The 18,417-nt window shown below is 57.0% G+C and overlaps 2 protein-coding genes and 1 long non-coding RNA gene across 6 annotated transcripts in view; 1 reads left to right on the top strand and 2 right to left on the bottom strand.

Moving 5' to 3' along the window:
* Positions 1-159: 159 nt before the first annotated feature.
* Positions 160-2,146, bottom strand: LOC105073847 (sphingomyelin phosphodiesterase 5). Its single transcript, XM_074352876.1, is given in 5 exon segments — positions 160-203; positions 271-334; positions 420-720; positions 1,011-1,083; positions 1,180-2,146. Coding segments are annotated over 5 exon segments (1,293 nt in total). The 5' UTR covers positions 2,017-2,146; the 3' UTR covers positions 160-185.
* On the top strand, positions 2,146-10,508 carry LOC141574988 (uncharacterized). The gene is made up of 3 exons (XR_012502187.1): positions 2,146-2,410; positions 4,988-5,062; positions 5,983-10,508. It is a non-coding gene; the product is annotated as an uncharacterized LOC141574988 (long non-coding RNA).
* The window catches only part of SPATC1 (spermatogenesis and centriole associated 1), a 29,111-nt gene continuing 14,802 nt past the window's right edge, over positions 4,109-18,417 (bottom strand). For 3 of the 4 annotated variants that reach the window (XM_074352784.1, XM_074352785.1, XM_074352786.1), the window contains 3 exons: positions 13,302-13,880; positions 12,686-13,204; positions 11,879-12,576 (listed from right to left, as the gene is read on the bottom strand). In XM_074352784.1, the coding sequence (XP_074208885.1) occupies positions 11,882-12,576; positions 12,686-13,204; positions 13,302-13,880 (1,793 nt within the window). In that variant the 3' untranslated portion in view covers positions 11,879-11,881. Of the gene's footprint in view, positions 4,754-11,878; positions 12,577-12,685; positions 13,205-13,301; positions 13,881-18,417 lie in introns of those variants that run through there. The other variant, XM_074352787.1, reaches the window with a different exon arrangement.

Raw genomic sequence — 18,417 nt, 5'->3', positions numbered from 1 at the left:
TAGGGGCGGGAGTCAGGTTGAGGAGTCACCCCAGTGCCAGGGGCCGAGCACTCTGAGCTCTGGCACTTACTGGGCTCAGGCCTCAGGACACTCCTCTGTAGGTGATGTAGTCCAGATGCCGGCCGCGCCAGGGCTTAGCTCTGCGGCCTCCCCTGGGAGGGCCTGCCAGGTAGCGGCGGCGCCCTTCATCCTGCTCCAGGGCCCTAAGGAGAGGCAGTGTCACCAATGCCAGGGCAGTCCTTCCGGGCAGTGCTCCAGGTCGCCACTCACCTCCGCAGCATCTCTGGGGAGCAGGCCACTGAGTGGTGCAGCTTGGAGGTTCTCAGCAACGTTCCTTGGGAGGGCGAGGAAGGGTGGTATCAGTGGGAGTCTCGGCGAGCCCTCTCAAGGTCCACCTGCCCCCACCCCAGGCACGGTACCCAGGGCCCAGGGCTGCTCCTGACGTGTGCCCAGCCTGCAGGGATCCTGGAAGCGGCTGAAAAGATGGTGCTGTTGCTCTTGTGCGTGGTCTGCAGAGAGGCCAGCGCTCAGTGGTCAGGGCCAGGACACCCGGTCCACCCCGCTGCAGCCTCCTGTCACCTAGCAAGCAGTTGTCAAAGTTCAGGTCACCCAAGAGCATGCTGAAGGCCACGGCCTTGTCACTCTGGCGGCTCTCAGCCGCGAACTGTTCGGCCCAGTCCAGCAGCAGCGTCAGCTGTTTGCAGCGCAAGAGCCCGTCCTCTGTTGGGGAGCAGGGAAGGGGCACCAGGAGGGAAGGAAGGCTCAGTCCTAGGTGCCATTCTGTATCCTGCACACCCAGTTTAACCCCCACCCCCGCCTTTCCTCGCCCCTCCTGGTCCTGATCTGTGAGCCCACCCAGGCACTTGAAGGGCTTGGCGGTGTCTGGGCAGTGAACAAACGTAGGGGGAGCGGAAGTGTAGCCAAGAATTAGGACCTGCCGCCGCCACGCGGGGGAAGGGGGTTCGGGGGCAGCCTGCCCACGAGCCTACGAGCCAGCTAACCAGGCTCACCACTCCGCGCATGAAGGTGCGTGCAGTGCAGGAAGCCCACGATGCTGCGCCCATTCAGGATGCCTAGCTGCGCCTGCAACACCACGGACAGACGGAGCAACCTTCGCACTTTGGACCCCATGCCCCGCCCACTCCCTGGCCGGGAGCGTGGCGGCTGGTGGGCGGGTACCTGTGCGGAAAGTAGTCCTTTGGAGGCCAGCGCGTACTCGCGACACGCTTGGGGGAAGGACCGGAAGGCGGCGCGCAGCAGAGGATAGCGTGAGGCCAGCAGCAGCCCGCTGCCCAGCAGCTTGAGACGCAGCCCGGGCTGCAGGCCGAATGTGCCCACGTCGTACAACACCCGGCCCAAACTGGGTGCCAGGCGTCTCACCAGGCGTTGCTCTGCGCGCAGATCGAACACCTCCTGCAGGCACACGAAGTCCAGACTCGCTGGCATGACACCTATCAGCACCCCTCACGGCATACCCTGCACTGGCGGACCACAGCCTGCAACCCCATAGCGAGAACGCCGCAGGCCGGCGAGCAGCGCGGCGCCCATGGCCTCGGCCCGCTGCTGGCTGTGCTGCAAGTTGCTGAAGCACGCCAAACCGTCGGGGAGCAGGCACACGTTGGCGCTGAGGAAGCTGAAGCAGCGCGAGGGCTCAGCTGAGGGGCGCCAGGGCGCGGGGCGCGCCCAGCTCTGGGGAGGGAGCTGGTAGCAGAAGGGGCGGCGCCAGGCTTGCAGCAGCAGCCAGAGCAGCAGGCCTGGCAAGGCCAGAGGCAGGCCGATGAGAAACAGCAGCAGCAGCAGCAGCAGCAGCACCGCTCCAATGCCCGCCGCTATGCTCAGCCACGGGCCGCTCGGGCGCGCGGCCGGCACCCAGTAGCCCAGCAGGTGGTCCAGGGCCCAATAGGCCGGGAAAAGTAGCGCGCGGGCCAGGCGGTGGAGAGCCTGCAGCACAGGGTGCGGGAAGGGCGAGGGCCGTAGGGCGCAGGGCATTGGGGGCCAGTCGCGCAGGGATTGCATGGCGCACGGGGCTCGTTGGCAGCTGCGCTCTCTGACAACTCATTAGTTTCCAGCGTGCGAGTCGACTCGTTCGTGCGTTCGCGGGAGCTGCAGGGGGGCGGTCACAGGGTTCAAGGCCAGGTGGCACAACCTGTGCGCGGGGCCAGGAAGGCGCTGTGCCCCGCGACCTTGGGGATGCGGGCGCAGGCGTAGCCGGACGCGTGGGCGAAGCCGCCCTCTCCTCACCCGCGTGGAATCTCGGCGGCGGCGGTTGGAGAGAAGAGAGGAAGCGAAAGGGACCCTGGCCTCGCAGTCCCGCCCCAGATCCTCCTCACCCTGCCCTCCCCTGAAGGCCGCGGACAGAACCCGCAGACCCGTCAGATGAGAGCCGCTACAGGGGTGCAACCCTCACCAGGTGAAGGATCTCAATTTTTAGTGCAGGCAGGCGCAGCGATGGGGATGGGAGTGCGGTACCCGCTGCGTCCTGCCTTCTTACTCCTCCCACAAGTCAGCGTGGAATTGACCGGGCTGTCCTGCTGCCCAGACTGCAGGATCTGCCCCAACCCGACCCGTTTCCCCGGGGAACCAGGAGGTCCAGCACCGGAGTATGAAGACACGCCCCCAGATGCGGGGCGGATTCGGAGTGGTCTAACTGGCCACTGGCTCAGCACCCCTCAGAGCCCACAGTGGAGGCGGCTGTGGGACCCTACCCCAGGAAGTTAACAATCTGGGGGGAAGGGACCGTTGGTTGGGCCCTGTGCAGCCCGTCGTCTGGGCCACTGGGGCACGTGAGCGGGATGGAAGCCAGCTCCCCGTCCGCGGAGCCCTCGTGCACCCACTCTGTTGGACCAATCTACCTCCGACTCCCTCGGGCGCTGCTCTACCCTCCCGCCCCGTTCTAACCCAAGCTGTGAACCAGTCTCTACATCTCTGAAAGTTGTCTCTTAAATTGCCTGTGGTTTGGGTCAGGGCTGCCTTTCACGCCTACTGACATGGAGGAGGAGGGGCTTCTGCTTTCCCTACAGCCCCCAATTTTCCAGAAATCTCTGATCCCTTTTAGAAGTCAAGATCTGATGCTGGGTCTGCTCACTGCACTGGTCTGTCTCGCTGCTAAGCCTTCTCAGCAGACAGTGCTAGATCTGTGTCTGTAGATCACGTAACTAGTACCTATGGGTAGAGGATCCCTTCCCTGCTTTCCCCAGGGGTCTGGCTTCATGTCCTGAAGTCTCAGGCCTGGAAGCTGGGAGAGCAAGGAGGCCAGGAGGCAGGGAGCTCTGGGGCCAGAGTGCCCCAGCATGCCCTACACCCGTCTCCTTCTCTGCACCCCTCTCTGGTTGCTGACATGATTCCCTTGTTTGAACCCAGACCCTGGGGGGCTCCTCTGTTCTCTTGGGATCCTCTGGCTGGTGGTAGAGGTGCTTCAGGAGGCTCCTTGCCTGGGGTCCTCAAATCCACCCCGCCAGCCTCCTCCCCTTCTTCAGGTGGGCCTCTCTTCTCCCCTTTGTGGGCCAGAGGCCACTCTTTGGGCTCCCCCACCCTGTTTTTCTCTCCACAAGCACATCCTCAAAGCTGGCCATCCTTCCACACCCCTTAGCTTCCTGCACCATCCACAAGCATGTCTCTCCATCTGAGTCTATAGGTTACCTCCCCGTGTCCCACCCTTCCCCCATTCCACCTCTCCACTGCTCTGTTCTGCTTCCCATCCTGCCTGTGCTCCTCAGCTGGGACCTCAGGGGGTGAGTCTGCCCTTGCCAGTTCTGAGTCTCCCACTCTGGGTCTCAGGAAGCTTTGGAGCTGGTCCCTTCCTATGGGTGCATTTGGAAGGGACCCCATCTCCCTGGGCCGCCCTGTGCCCAGGTCTGAGTAAGCCTACTCTCTCCTGGCTTCTCTCCTGCTGATGTCCTCCTGCTCTCAGGGTCCAGAAGCACTTGTCCCCAGCCTCCTTGTCCCTGCCTAGTACAGAGGTGGGGACTCCTATGCCCATATCCTCCTCTTGATCCCACCTCTGCCTTCTGCTCTGTAGCCAGGTCTCGCTCCTTGCATGCCACCGGTGCTGCTGGCACAGCCACAACCCTTCTCTGCCTGCTCTGCTCCTGCTTGCTCCCGGCACTTCCTGCTCCGAGTGTCGGGGCTTCCGTGCTCCCACCACCAGGCCAGGCAAGGGAAGTCCTGGGGCCTGTGGAACAGCCCCCTTGGTCAGGCAGCTGCTGAGCTTCTGTCCTGGGGCTCGCTCCCACGGCCCCAGAATGGGCACAGATCCCCCGGGCAGGCAGGATGGAAGGGGCACAGGGGAGGCTGGCGCTGGCGAGCTGCCCCACAGGCAGCAGCACCACCCAGAAGTCCAGCAAGGGCCCAGGGCCGGTGTCCGTGGGAAGCTTTAATGGCTGCACCGAGGTACGGGCCCATGGGTGGCCGGTGGGCGCCAGCATCACCAGATGAACATGGGCTTGCCGTCATCGTGAGCCAGCTGGCTGAGGCAGGAGAGCAGCAGCAGCGCGTCAGTGAGCATGCTGGGGTGCACGGTCTCCACCAGCACACGCTGCAGGAAGTCCACCGTGTAGGAGCCGCACTCCGAGGCGGCTAGCTCTGGCCGCTCCCGCAGAATGCCGTAGGCGTTCACCAGCTGCTCGGTCAGCGCCGGGTGCACCCGCCCGTTGTAGCCCAGGCTCTGCAGCCGGTTCATGACGCTCACATAGCGCTGTGTGAGCGTCTGACACAGCTCTTCATCCAGCTTGTGGTTGCTGAGGTTCAGGGAGGCCTGAGGGGAGAGCAGCCATCAGGGAGCCTCCTGCCCCACTAGGCACACGAGCCAGCAGGCAGGTGAAGGGGTATGGTTGAGGGAGAATCACAGTCCTAGAGAGTGTACTCAAGGGAGGTGTCCTGGAGGTCCAGGGAGAGATGCTGTGAGGGGTCTAGGGTAGGGGGAGCCCTGTGGGCTGGGCCTGAGCAGAGAGGTTCCAGAGGCCCCATCACGTGCTTCATCCACCACCAGGGATTCAGGACTGAGCTGGGGCCACAAGGAACTGAGGACCAAGAGCACCGACAGGAGTCTGGAGGTGACAGAAAGGTAAGGGGGCCTCCTAAAGCCCCCGGGCTTGCCCAACCCGGAAGCCACTACTCAGGGTCCTCCCCCGCGCCCCCCTCCAACACCCCAGGCTGCATCGTCAGCACCTAGTGGCCTGCACACCTCCTGTGGGAGTCCTTCTCCGAACTTCACGCTGAACTGACGACCCCAGGCCCAGAGCCAAGGCCCTGAGCCTTCAGCACAAGGGGCAGGGGGGTCTGCTGCCACTCATGAGGCCCCCTCAATGCCTGGATCAGGGGTCTGGCAGCAACACGGTCAGTCTTTACCTACTTCTTTATCGCCTGTCAGCTCCTCCCACCATTGCCTTCTGGGCAGGTGACCTGGGCTCACACAGGCCCCAAGCTCAGAAGAGCCCTGACCTCAGCTTAATGCTCTGCCGCAGCTGGAAGTTCTCTCTAACTTTCGAGCAAGAAGCTGTAGGGTAGGGGCAGCATGGGGTCTTGCAAATTATGTACCTATTTCAAGCCCAGCCACCCCGAGGCCTGCAAAACAACGGGTCTGATGTGTACGAGGTTGCGTGGGGTTGAGCCCTCCTTCAGGGAGGCCCCAACTGCTGATGCCAGGGCTGCCCTGCAAGGTCCTTGATCTGGCTCCGCTCACCCATTTCCAGCAGGTCCCTAGATGCCCACCAGGCTGTTTCCTAACCCACTAGCAATGCCTGGACCATCTGGTCAGGCATCATCTTCTCGGAAGAACTCACCGTTCTCCCCTCCCCGGGTGATCATGTGAGTGAGTCCCAGGCTCATGGCCGGGCTCAGCCGAAGTGACCCCTGACCTCAGGCAGGTGCACCCAGAGCTCAATGCTCAGCACCTTTGCAGCCTGGTGAGCCCAAGGACAGGCCTGTCTTCCTGATTCTAGGCTCCTTTTGGCTCCTGAATCTTCTTCCTTTGCCTGTTCCCAGGCCTGGTGTCGGAAGGACTGTGAGAGCTCAGCCAACATCTGTGGATGAGCAAGTGAACCTGCAGCTGGTCCTACCAGGGTGACCCATGGAGCACAGTGGGTGGACAGCTTTAAGTCTTGGCCCCTGTTGGGGGCATGAGACCCATCGCTGGCTCGCCCCAGGCTGTGGGTGAGCTCTTGCTGGGCTCCAGGCTGGGCACCTGGAACTTAAGACATGAGCAGAAGTCCGGTGGGGGCAAATATCCACTGAGAGATGAGGCCAGGGCTCCAGGGCTGCCCCAAGAAAGTGACCTCTTGAGAGTGGAGGGTGACAAGGGGGAGTGAGTAGGGCAGAGCAGGACAGGCACCCCAGCTGCAGGGAGCAGTGGGCGTGAGTCCCCACCCCTCCCCCCAGGCACTCAGGGTGAGTGGAGCTCAGGGATGAGGGGGAAGTGCCCTGCCCTAAAGGGTCAGAGACTCCTGGTGGGCTTTGTGGTTTTAAAAGATCATGCTGACCACGAGAAGGGGGCAGATAGAAGCTTCAAGAGAGCGTGAGGGGCTCTGTTCATCCACCCTGCAGATTCCCTTAGCCCTCCTTGTACCAGGTGAAGGGGTTCACATGTGAGCAAAAGGCCCTCAGAGTTTATGTGACCACAGGCCAAGGAGAGAGGTGGTGCAGGCCAGCTCAGGGAGGGCGCCCTGGAGGGGGAGGATGCTGAGCTGAGATCTGGAGGACCAGGACAACAAGAGGAAAGAAAGTTCCCGGCCAACAAGCTGCATGCCTGGCATGGAAGGTGCCAGGAGGCCGAGTGCAGAGCAAAGGGCCCAGGGGAGAGTCAGGTTCAATGGCTGCCACCCCACTGGGTCTGAGCCTCAGTTTCCGTGCTGTGACATGGAGGAAACAACACTGCCCACAAGGCTGTTTGAGGATTCAAGGCAATGTCTGCAGGGGCACTGAGCACAGCCTGCGTGCTGGTCAGCTCTGGCTGGGGAATCCCAATGCCACGGGACACGTCTACGGGCTTGCAATGAACAAAGGCACAGAGAAGGGAGGGACAGCTGGGATGGTGAAGTTTGCCACGGTGAAGCCGGGATCTGGGTGGGGAAGGGGATGCAGGGCAGATCCACGCCCTCAGCACCCAGCTTCCACGCGCAGACCCTCTCCCCAGTCATAGCACATGGCACCCCCGCACTGCTAGCACAGTCACGGCTTTTCTTATTTACTGCGGCCTCCCCAGGCGCCAGTGAACTCCCTGAGGGCAGAGACTGCATCTGGCATGTACACGGCACACACTGAGTGCTCACTACCAGCCGAGGGGTGGGGTCGGTGTGGGCGGGTTCAGGCGACATGGGGTAGGAGTGGAGATGCAGATGTGTGCATGGGGCTGTCTGTGTGGATGGGAAGAATCTTTATGGGGAGACGGAGCAGGACCTGGTGGTGCAGGGATGTAGTGGGGACAACAGGCAAGACCAGAGACACAGGCCCCCGAGAGACTGAGCGCACGGAGCCCTTCCAGCCCAGAGCACCGGCAGACTGAGCACATGCTCAGGGAGGAGGGAGAGGGCGGCAGGCGGCAGACCCAGCAAGGCCTAGCCCTCGTTCTCTGAGCACAGGGCAAGCGTGCTAGAGACCAAACATCAGAAGACAGTCAAACGCCCCTTAGGTGGGGAGACTGGAGAGGGTGTCCTGACTGACTTATGGGTTAGAGAGGAAATCCCGGACCGCCTGTGAAATGTTTAGACCCGAACAGCCCCATGCTCACCTGTTTTGCCTGCCGGGCTGCGGACGGACACAGCCGTGGCTGCCAGGAGCCTGCTGCTTTTCCCAACCAGCCCCCCCCCCTTTTTTTTATTAGGTTTATTTATTTTTAGAGGAGGCACTGGGGATTGAACCCAGGACCTTGTCATGCTAAGCATGCGCTCTAGCGCTTGAGCTAGCTATACCCCCCCCCCCCCGACAACCAGCCCTTAACAATAGAACTCCCCACCCTCCAGCCCTGCGTCCTGTTCCAGGACCCACTCTGGCTGCTGACCTGTTGGGCCTGTTGTTAAATATTTTGCTTCTTTTTTTTTAAAAATGGGCTTTGAATCCAGCACATCATGCAGGCTATGCACGCACTCTGCTACTGAGCTACCCCCACCTGATAATTACTTTGACTGTCTCCCTGACTAGAAGAAGCTTCCTTGCCCTAAAAGTACTTACTTAAAAATAAGAGACGTAAAATAAAATGGCTAAAGTGCCCACCCCAAAAAGGGAAAATAAGCAAATCTTGAGGCAGAAGGAAGGAAACAAAGAGAAGAAATGAGAAAACAGAGTCCAAAGGATGGACAGAAAGGACAAGCAAGACAAAACTGGGCAGAGGCCACATCCTCCCCTGAAGAGGGCAAGTGATTCCACCTTCTTCTAGGTAATGAAACTCCCTGCGGAGGCCACCTGCCCCGCCATCTTGCAGTGAGGCCTGAAGTCGCTAAGTCTGAGCCAAGGGGGTGAGGCTAGGACTGTGCCTCCGTCCCCTGGGCCTGTGCAGGGGAGGGGGGCGTGAGGTGCGGGGGGAGGGCGGGGGCAGCAGGGCCCAACCACCCTTCTGTCACAGAAGCTTGGCACTGTCTTTAAAAAAGTAGCGAAGCTGCAGAAGTCATAAATAGCTAACTGAGCTCCCAGTGCACTAAAAACGCCGGGATGCTGTGTGGCTTAGGATCAGAATATCTTCTCACATGTATCCATATGTTAAGAGCAAGGGAAGGGGAAAACCATGGGATCATCTCAATGAGAGACAGAAAGACATTCTAAAATGTTCAATATTTGTTCATGAGTAAGAAAAAACCCTCAACAAAGGAGGAAGAGGCAACTTCTTAACCAAATACTAACCCTGGCTCACCTGGCTCCTGTACTAGTGCATTCTAGTGCCTTCCTGAACTCTAAGAGGCTGGAAGCTAAAAAATCCCCTGTGGCTTTGGGACCCCTCCGACCTGGGTTTCTGCCCAGCAAGTGCAGGTGGGTGGGACTTCCAGGTGGGGCTCCTGGAGGGGGCAGTGCAGGCAGGGGAGTAGGTTTTAGGCGAGCCAGGGGCTCTGGCACTGGTTCTTCAGGGGTGGCTGTACCAAACTTCAGGCATCCAACCAAGTGTCTGTGTGTTGCTCCTGGGGCAGCGATGGCAATGGTGTGCCCACTAGGGAACTCCGTGGTGTGCTGGCAATTTTACTGGCTGTGCAGCAGATGAGCCCAGATCTGTCTCCTTCCTAGAGTTTCACTGGAGCTTCTCAGAACACCTAAGCATTTATAATAACCCTCTCTCTGTTTATATCAGCTAGTGTGGGTTCTGTTATCTGCAGCCAAGGGCTCTGATTGGTTTGCCTAAAGAAGATCTGGCAGAAAGCCTTGAACACACACCGTACTTAACCAGAAGACTCGAAGTGTGTGTTCCCAGTCAAGTCAGGAACAGGATGAGGTTGTGGGATTTGCTTTTGACAAATACTACATACAACGTGGCTATTAGAACTAGTAAGAAGGTTTGGCAAGGTAGCTAGATAACAAATTGATACACAAAAATCAGAAATATTCTCAGCATGCTAGTGAGCAGGAGAGCATCTGGGGGACCATGGGCCAGACACAGTGACGAGGGACCAGCCCCAGTGACCCACACACTGATGCTGCTGGACTCGGGGTCTCCCAGGACAAGGCTTGGAAGGGGAGGGAGCCAGAGCACCTCCCACAGACAGAAGATCTTCGCAACTGAGTAGAAGTGACAGGCATGAGTGCTGGGACAACTTCTAGTTGGGCTTAAAAGATGGCATAACTGCGAGCTCATGAAAAAGATAGCCATGCTCTGTGAACAGAGTCAGCGAGTCCTTAGCGATAATGGGGTTCCGCCATAGCTTTCAGGTCTTGCCTGGTGTGGAGAGTCCAGGTAGAACTAAGAGGTTCTAGCAGCCACCAACACTGGAGTTCAACATGCAGAGAAACAAGCAGGATGTCTTGATGTAGGGAAATAAAACCTGGGCAAAGTGGACTTAAGTGCAAATAGAATCAACGAACGACCCAGCCAAGCAGGCAGGGCAGCCTTGAGCCAAGCAGCACCTTTGTGATCATCAGGTGTGACCAGGCATCAGTCAGCCCGCAGTGGGCCCTACAGAGGGCCGGCCAGGGTTCTCCTGAAGGCAACTTCTGTACAGGTGGGCTTGAGTGGAGCAGCTTCTCGGGAGCGTGGGCAGCTCTGGCCGTCGCTGGATGGAAGGGGAATGGTGGCAGCTGGGCAGAACGACCAGAAGAGTGTTGTGGTAAGAACTGCTGGCTCCCCAGAGGCCGCCAAGATGGAGGCTGAAGCATTGCTCAGGGCACCAGTCTCCTTGACCTCCTTGCATGTGGCCTGCTTCCTCTCCCTGTGTCTTCTCTGAAGGGCTGCCATGTAGTGTGGTGACTCTCAAGTTCTATGGCATAAGCGGCCACTCCCGGTGAAGGGGAAGCGGGGGAGGGGAGGGCACGCACAGCTCACGCTCCCCTCAGAGGTCTCTGCGTTTGGTTGTTGCTGTTGTTGTTGAGTAAAAGCAGGTTTATTCAGAGAGACGCACACTCCGCAGACTGAGTGTAGGCTGTCTCAGAAGGCCAGAGAAGACATGAGGCCGGTATGTGTGTTTAAAGTAGAAGCAGACACACTGTACAGACAGCGAGGGCCGTCCCAGAAGGCAAGGGAGCCAGAGGCCGTGAGGGGCGGTGTTGCCAGCTTTCATGGGCTTGGTTGTTTCACGTGATGAGGAGGATGATTCCAACGACTTTGGGGAAAGGGCAGGGATTCCCAGGAACTGGGCCACGGCCCACTTTTTACCTTACACTGTCCCTGAAACTGTCAGGAGCCCGTTGGGGTGCCATTTGGGTCTCTGCGTTCTTACCACCTTCCATTTAAGCAGGCATCTTCAAGCAATGGGAAACTTCTTTTCACTGTTTAATATCTAACTTCTACGTGGTCAGTTGTGCTTATAATTAAATGTTTCTGCCAACTAAATATCAGATGCAGCATTTGAAAGACATAAATATTTACCATTTTTAAACAACCACTACCAGTCTGCACTCATGACAGCAGTGGTGTGGGCAGTCCAGGACACGAGTGAAGAATCGTCAAACCAGAAAGACCAAAGGGGGTTCCACTGACAGGAGCAACAGATGGGTAACCAACACGCAAACGTGTGAAACTTCCCCAGTTCTACCTATAAACCAACGAGAACCTCAAAATTTGAACTAGGTTTTCCTAAAATTCATGTTGAAGAGCAAAGGGCCAAGAGGAGCTAGGACATCTGGAAGAAGAGATGCCCAGGCTCCCCCTGCTCCCATGACTGGGACACTGTCACCTGGGCAGGGCCAGACTGCAGACCACGAGCCCACACACGTGGGACTGAGAGTGGGGACGGGGAGGGGCTGGGCAGCTCCAGCCTTAAGCACGATGTGAAAAGTACAAATGACAAAGGAAAAGGTGGATAATTCTGACCACATTCAAATTAAAACCTAACCAAAGGACACCTTAACAAAACTCAAACCGGGACACAGGTGAGCCCACTGAAACCAAGGTCATTCCTGCCCACGCACAGACCCAGGCCTACAGCCCCTCCACTCATCTCAGGACGGCTGGAGAGAGAGTGGCCTGGGGACACGCAGCTACTTCCCACTGGGCGACTGAAAGGCTGAAAGGCGCCGGGGGGCGTCTCCCGCCCCTGCCCCACGCGGCGGCCCCACCCCCCGTGGGCGGGGCGGGGGGGGGGCAGCTGCGCAAGCGCTCTTTCTGGAAAGAGGCTCCTGGGCCTTCTCCACCAAGCGCAGCCCGCGCCCCAGACCCGGAGCGCTTCTGTCTGTCCGCGGGCCTCCCGCACCGCCTGGCGGGTGGCGAGGACACGCGCCAAGCACGTTTGGGGAGTGCCGTCCTCCGTACCCGTCAGCGGGAGCAGCTCAGTGGGAGCAGCTCGGTGGATGAGCGTGCTGGGAATACACTGCGGTGAGCCCGCCTGAAGACCCCGACAGGCCACCAGGCCGCCAGCCGCGCAGACACTCTGAGACTTGCCTCCCCTGTGCCCCGTATGACCCGTGAGGACTTCCTTTGAGGACTCGGACAGGGCTGGGGAGAAGGCGTGAGCGCTGCCAGTCTGAGGAGGGCCCCTGGGAGCGAGGCCTGGCAGACCAGAGGCCATCGCAGTGGCAAAGATGGGGAGCACAGGCCTGGCCTTGCTGGGGACCCTCCCCTGCTCTGCCCCTTGGGGAGGCCATGCGTGCGCCTGGGAGCACAGGCTCCTGCTGCCGGATGCCCCGGATGGACACCTGCTGGCCACTTGGACTGAGCCCCGTGCTCTCCTATCCCAGGGTGCCCCCTGGTTCTGATGCGCTCGGCCTGCCTGGAGTGCAGGGCCCAGCAGCCCTCAGGGGCCAGCCTGCTCCCTCTCCGTGCCCTGCAGGCTGGCCCTCTGGCGGAGGGTGGGAGACGGGCACAACACACCTGGATGATCTTCTCGGGAATGTTGGAGACGGTGAAGCCGTACAGCCGCACACGCTCGGGGAAAATGCTGGACAGGATCCTGCGGTCCAGCTGGAAGGCGATCTCCCCCACCAGCCTCTCCCAGGCCAGCTGCTTCGATTCTGGGGACAACCAGGGGTGGAGGCAGTGGTCAGGGGCCGTGGTCTGCAGCCCAGGCAGGTGCCAGGGAGGCCTCCAAGGGTGGCAGAGGGTACCCCAGGCAGTGCTGACCTCGGGAGCTGTCAGGGAATTTGCCGCTCTTTCGGTGGGCAAGCTTCCGCTCCAGCTCCAGGATGCTTTTCCGAGCTGGCTCTGCGACACGTGGACCTCGGGTGTCGTTGACTGAAGCCGGGGAGGACGAGGTTCGAGGCGGGGAGTGGGGGTTGCGTGGAGGGGAGTGGGTGGTGGGTGAGGGCAAGGTCGGGGAGTGGTGCATCTGGGTGGAGGGGTGGTGGGTGTTTGAGGGGACATAGTTCGTAGCAGCTTGAGGAGCAGGAGTAGGAGCAGAGGGGAGGACTGTGATGGGGGCGGAGGCTGTCGAGGATGCAGGGACAGAGGCAGGAACCGCTTGCCCCTGGGGGCCACCAGGCTGGGTCCCGACATCTGAGGTGCCATAGGAGAAGGCTGCCATGGGGTCAGGTGTGGCTGTGGTACCAGCGGGGGTGGAGGTCTGGATGGGTGCACCCACAAATGTCATGCTGAGGGGGTCCGGCTCCTGGGTTGGCTGGGGGTGCTCAGTGGAGACAGGGACTAGTGACGTGGGGGAGAGGCAGAAAGGAGAGGAGGATTAGAGCAGGGCAGACCCCTCCCCCAGGGCCCCCTGCTGCCCCTCCCCCACACTGGTTACCTTTGCAGGTGGCAGCAGGTCCCCTGCCAGCTGAGGGATGGGGTCCAGAGGGGCATCCTCGGAGTGGCTCTGCCAGCCGCACCCTCGGGGGCTCTGACAGCACCAGATTGCTCATGGGGTTGGCCAGAAGGTTCTGAGAGACACCTAGAGGGGCAGCTGTGGAGGTGAGCAGGGGGCTGCTCAGAGAGACACCCACCGAGCCTGTCATAGGGGCCATCAGGGGGCCGGTGGAGGGCAGGCCCAGGGAGCTGGCCAGGTGGCTGCTTGGAGTCAGGGGGCCAGTGGAGGGCAGGCCCAGAGAGCTGGCCAGTGTGCCCACCGGGGACACAGCCATGGGGCTGGCCGGGTGGCTGCTCAGGGGGCCAGTCAGGAGGCTGGTGAGCGGGCTGCTCTGTGAGATGGGCCCTGGGGCAGGTAGAAGCGTGTGTAGAGGGCCCGGCAATGGGTTCACGATGGGGCCTGCAGCAGAGCTGGGCTGTGGGCTGTTTAGCATGTCGGCCAGGGGTGCCAGAGTCACAATCCCCACTTCTTCCAGGACAGGTTCATTTGCTGCCGCCGGGGACGGGTGCAGGAAGACACCTGGGGGACACAGAGAAAGCACTGAGACCCCAAGCGGCCCCTTGGGGAAGGGGGCTCTCTCACCACTGTGTCAGGGCCTGGACTGGTATGCCCATCTGCCTCTGATGAGGTGCCCAGCTCTCTCTGAGTCTCACCTCTTAGGTGGCTGCACAGTGACCTCTCTGCCTCTGAGGGGATCTGTGGGGCTGCTCAGTGGACCCCATATGAGGGTCTGGCCTCTCTTCTCTCTATCCTGAGGACACCTTGTCCCTCCCAGGGCCCCTTCTCTAAACACCTGCCCCCAGCCACAGGGACCTTCCACCTTGCCTGCCCCTCAGATGGGTCGCTGCATTGATCGCTGGCCTCTCGCTGAGGAGGGGAGGCTCTGAACACACAGGTCACCAAGTTGATCCCTCTGTTCCCTGGTGGTGAGGGCTGCTTGACTCCTGTCCTTTTGGGGAAAGCTGGGCCTCAGCAAACGGAGGCCCTTCAGAGGAGCCAGAGCTAGAACAGGCCTGGAGCCTCACTTGGAGCCATGGTGTCTGCCAGGTCGCCAGGATGCAGACCCCTGCGTGGGGACTGGGAGCCCGCTTTCCCCCGGGGTCCCTGAGGGGACTGCCCTCCTGTGATCCCCGTTTGGGGGAGAAGACCCCTGGGGAAGGCGCAGGAAAGACTGTTGTGAATGCACAATTTGATTGCAAACTTCCCCGTTTTTAAACGTAAGAGCAGTACACGCTTATTATAGGGAAAGGATGGAAATACGGAAAAGTAAAAAAGATGAAAAACCACTGGCGGTCCAGTTACCCCACGGTCAGTCATGCTGAAAGCTCCATGTTGCTTTGAAGACTTCGTCCCTCTCTGTAAAGAGCTGGTAGTAATTATCTCCAGCTTCCCTGGCCATCTGGTCTCTGTTGCAGCGACTCCGCTCTGCCGTTGTCACGCGAAGGCAACCACGGACCCACGGAAGCCAGCGCGTGAGGATGTGTGGGGACACTATTTACGGGCGCTGGTATTGGAATCTCAGGTACTTTTGAATGTCGTGAAATATATTCTCCTTTTGATTTTCTCTCAGCCATTTAAAAATGTAAAGTCCATTCATAGCCCCCAGGCCACGCGGTGACGCACGGTGACTGTATGGTCACCTGTGTCCTCGTGTGCCCCGCCTCTTCTTACTGGACCCGCACCATGGCTTCGCAGCTTCGATCTGGGAAAACGGCACTGCTGTCGCCACAGTGGCTCCGTCCTGGGCACCCGCGGTTTGCTGAGCCTGTTCCAGTTGTTGGGATTACACTGATTCCAGTTTTCAAAATGACAAGTAATTCTACTGCACACATCTTTATTATTGATTTTTCCTCCCTGAAAACAGACATTTTAGAGGTTCTTAACGCACATTGCCAAATCTATCATCTTTAAGACCCCTCGGAAATGACTGACATGCCCTTGGAAATCCCTGGGCCTGTGACTCCAGTGCTACACGGCACAGTGTATGCCAAGACGTCCTGCCACTTTATTTTCGTTTTAAGTTTTGTAATTTTTTTCCAAAACAAATGAATTTAAATTTCATAATCAAATCAACCAGTCTTTTATGATTTCTTGTTTTGGCTTTTTGGAATTTTTGTTTTAGGATTAAGAGACACTAAAGCTTGTGGGCGATAGGAAGGTCACCCACGGAGAGGAGCAGCTGGTAGGGCAGGGCGTGGTGATGGTGGTGGAGATCAGAGTCGGACCTTTGCCCTTCTTGGCGTGCCTCCTCTGAGGGGAGCCTGGGATCTGGACAACATGGAAAGGGCCACTTTGGCAGCATCTTCAGATGGTGAGAGAAAAGACAGCTGTGAGTCCTCTGTCCCCACACAGCCAGGTCCTTTGTAGTCTCTGTGTCCCTCCAAGACGTCTCTGGGTTTTGTCCCACTCACCACCGTGTCCATTTTCTCCTCTTCCCTCCCCGACCTTCACCATCCAGGCATTCACCCTCCAGATGCCAGTGCTGAGTTTGGTGCCCTCCTCACAGGTGGTGGGCACATCCATGCAGCAGAGCACTCCTCGTGGTTGTAGTCTTGTCTTGGTTTGGTGTCCAGGTTCTTGGTCACCTGGCTTCCTCCAGGTGCTGCTGGGCCCACCTCTTCTGCCCTCTAGTGGGGCAGCCCCAAGCCCCCTTGAGTCTGCTTTTACTCAGGAGCTGATACAGCTCGGGCCCTGCTTACCACTAAGGCTGGACTCCAGACTCATACCCCCAGTGGCCTGACCCACTCCATCCCGGGGTTCTGCTGGGGACTTCAGCTCCCTCCCAGCCTGCACACACTCTCAGCAGATGTCTTGGCCCTTCCAGTGGCTCAGGCCCCAAAGGGTGCAGTCAGCACCAACACTTCTCTTTCACTCACACACCGCATCCCATCTGTACCTTCAGATATCTCCAGAATTAAGCACATGTGCCACCAGCACCCCTCTCTTGTCCATACCACCATTACTCTGCCTGGATTATTGCAGGAGCCTCCTGGTGCCTCCTGAATATGGCCTTTTCCCTCAAATGTCAGCCAGTGTATTCCAGTTAAAATGCTCCCCTCTGGTTAAGATTCCACCACCTAGCTCACTGTCTCGTTCTGAGTGCCAGGCTGTTTCAGGCCCCCCATGATCTGACCTGTCATCTGCCTGCCCTTATCCTCCCCCGGTCTCCCCCAGCACCTTCTGCTCCAGCCCCTCAGGCCTCCTTGCTCTTCCTCAAGTGCTCCAGGCACACTCTTGTTCTGTCTTTGCATTGCCTGTTCCCTCTGCCTGGAACACTCTTCCAGTGTGCACAGCTGGCCCCATACTTCCACCCACCCCTTCACTTGTGACCTCCTCAATGCGGTCTTCCAGCCAAAATCACCAGTTTTCTTCACCCGACCTATTCCTCTGCTTCTCCTGGACCATTTTCTCCTTAGCACTTGTCTCTCTCTAGGACAGTCTACACTGACTTATTGGTTTGTCCTCCTTCCCTTGATTAGAATGGACACCCCACGGGGGCAGGGATTTGTTTGTTTGCTGCTGTTTCGTAGTGCCTAGAATAGTGCTTGGGCCACAGAAAATGTTCAGTAAATGAGAAGAATATGATGTTTATATGAGCAGAGATGAAGCTAAATGATTAAAAAAAAAAGAGGTGAGGATAGGAGTTGAGGTCTGTTTGACTCAAGTTTGTGCCCCTAAGTACTGGGAGCTAATCTGGGAGAAGGAAGTGTCCACAGAATCAGCTTATAGACTGTGACCACTGAGACGACCATGTGAGGTCCAAAACTCAATCAGATAATGCTACTGTCTGAAGGAGCTGTGTGGTCCTTAGAATACAAAGCATGCAAGATTCATCCGGGTCTACAAAAATTAGTTGTATTTCCATATACTTGCCATGAGCAATCCAAAAATGAAATTAAGAAAATAACGGCAAAAAGTAAAATATTTAGGAATAAATTTAACAAAAGAAACACAAAACTTATACTCTGAAAACTATAAACATAGTTGAAAGAAATTAAAGAAGATCTAAATAAATGAAAAAACATCCCATGTTTATGGATTTGAACTTTTGTGAAGTTAGCGATTGTGAAGAGAGCAATACTCCCCGAGTTGATCTACAGATTTCATAAACTCCCTGTCAGAAACTAAGCTGGCTTCTGTGTAGAATTTGACAAAGTTAATCCTAAAATTCATACAGGATTGCAAGGGAGGGACCTAGAATTGCCAAAGCAATATTGAAAAAGAAGAGAGAAAACTTTTTAGCAAATTGGGTATAGAAGGAACATATCCCAACATAATAAAAGTTATTTATGACAAACCCAAAGCCAGCATAATACTCAACGGTGAAAAGCTGAAAGCCTTCCCACTAAATTCTGAAACAAGACAAGGATGCCCACTCTCACACTTCTATTGAAACTAGTATTGGAAGACATAGCCACAGCAATCAGACAAAAAAAAAAAAAAAAAAAAAAAAAAAAAAAAAAAGAAATAAAAGGTATCCAGATTGGAAGGGAAGAGGTAAATTTGTCATTATATGCAGATGACATGGTACTATACATAAAAAACCCTAATGACTCCACACAAAAACTACCAGAGCTGATAAATGAAATCAGCAAGGTAGCAGGATAAAATTTTAACATACAGAAATCTGTTTCATTTCTTTACACTAACAGTGAAATATCAGAAAGAGAAAGTAAAAAAAAAAAAAAAATCCCCTTTAAAATCAAATTTAAAAAAATACTTAGGAATAAACCTGATCATGGAGGTGAAAGACTTATATTCTAAGAACTATAAAATATTGATCAAGGAAATCAATAATGATTTAAAGAAATAGAAAGATATCCCATGCTCTTGGACTGGAAGAACCAATATGGTTAAAATGGCCATAATACCCAAAGCAATCTACAGATTTAATGTGATCCCTATCAAATTACCTAGGATATTTTTCACAGAACTAGAACAAATAAACCTAAAATTTGTATGGAATTACAAAAGACCCAGAATTGCCAAAGAAATCCTGCAGAAAAAGAAGAAAGCTGGAGGAATAACCCTCCCAGACTTCAGACAATACTACAGA

This window comes from Camelus bactrianus, chromosome 25 (genome assembly GCF_048773025.1).
Source record: "Camelus bactrianus isolate YW-2024 breed Bactrian camel chromosome 25, ASM4877302v1, whole genome shotgun sequence".
Lineage (NCBI taxonomy): Eukaryota > Metazoa > Chordata > Mammalia > Artiodactyla > Camelidae > Camelus > Camelus bactrianus.
Note: the sequence above shows the minus strand (reverse complement) of the source record. Positions and strands in the feature narration are given on the sequence as shown.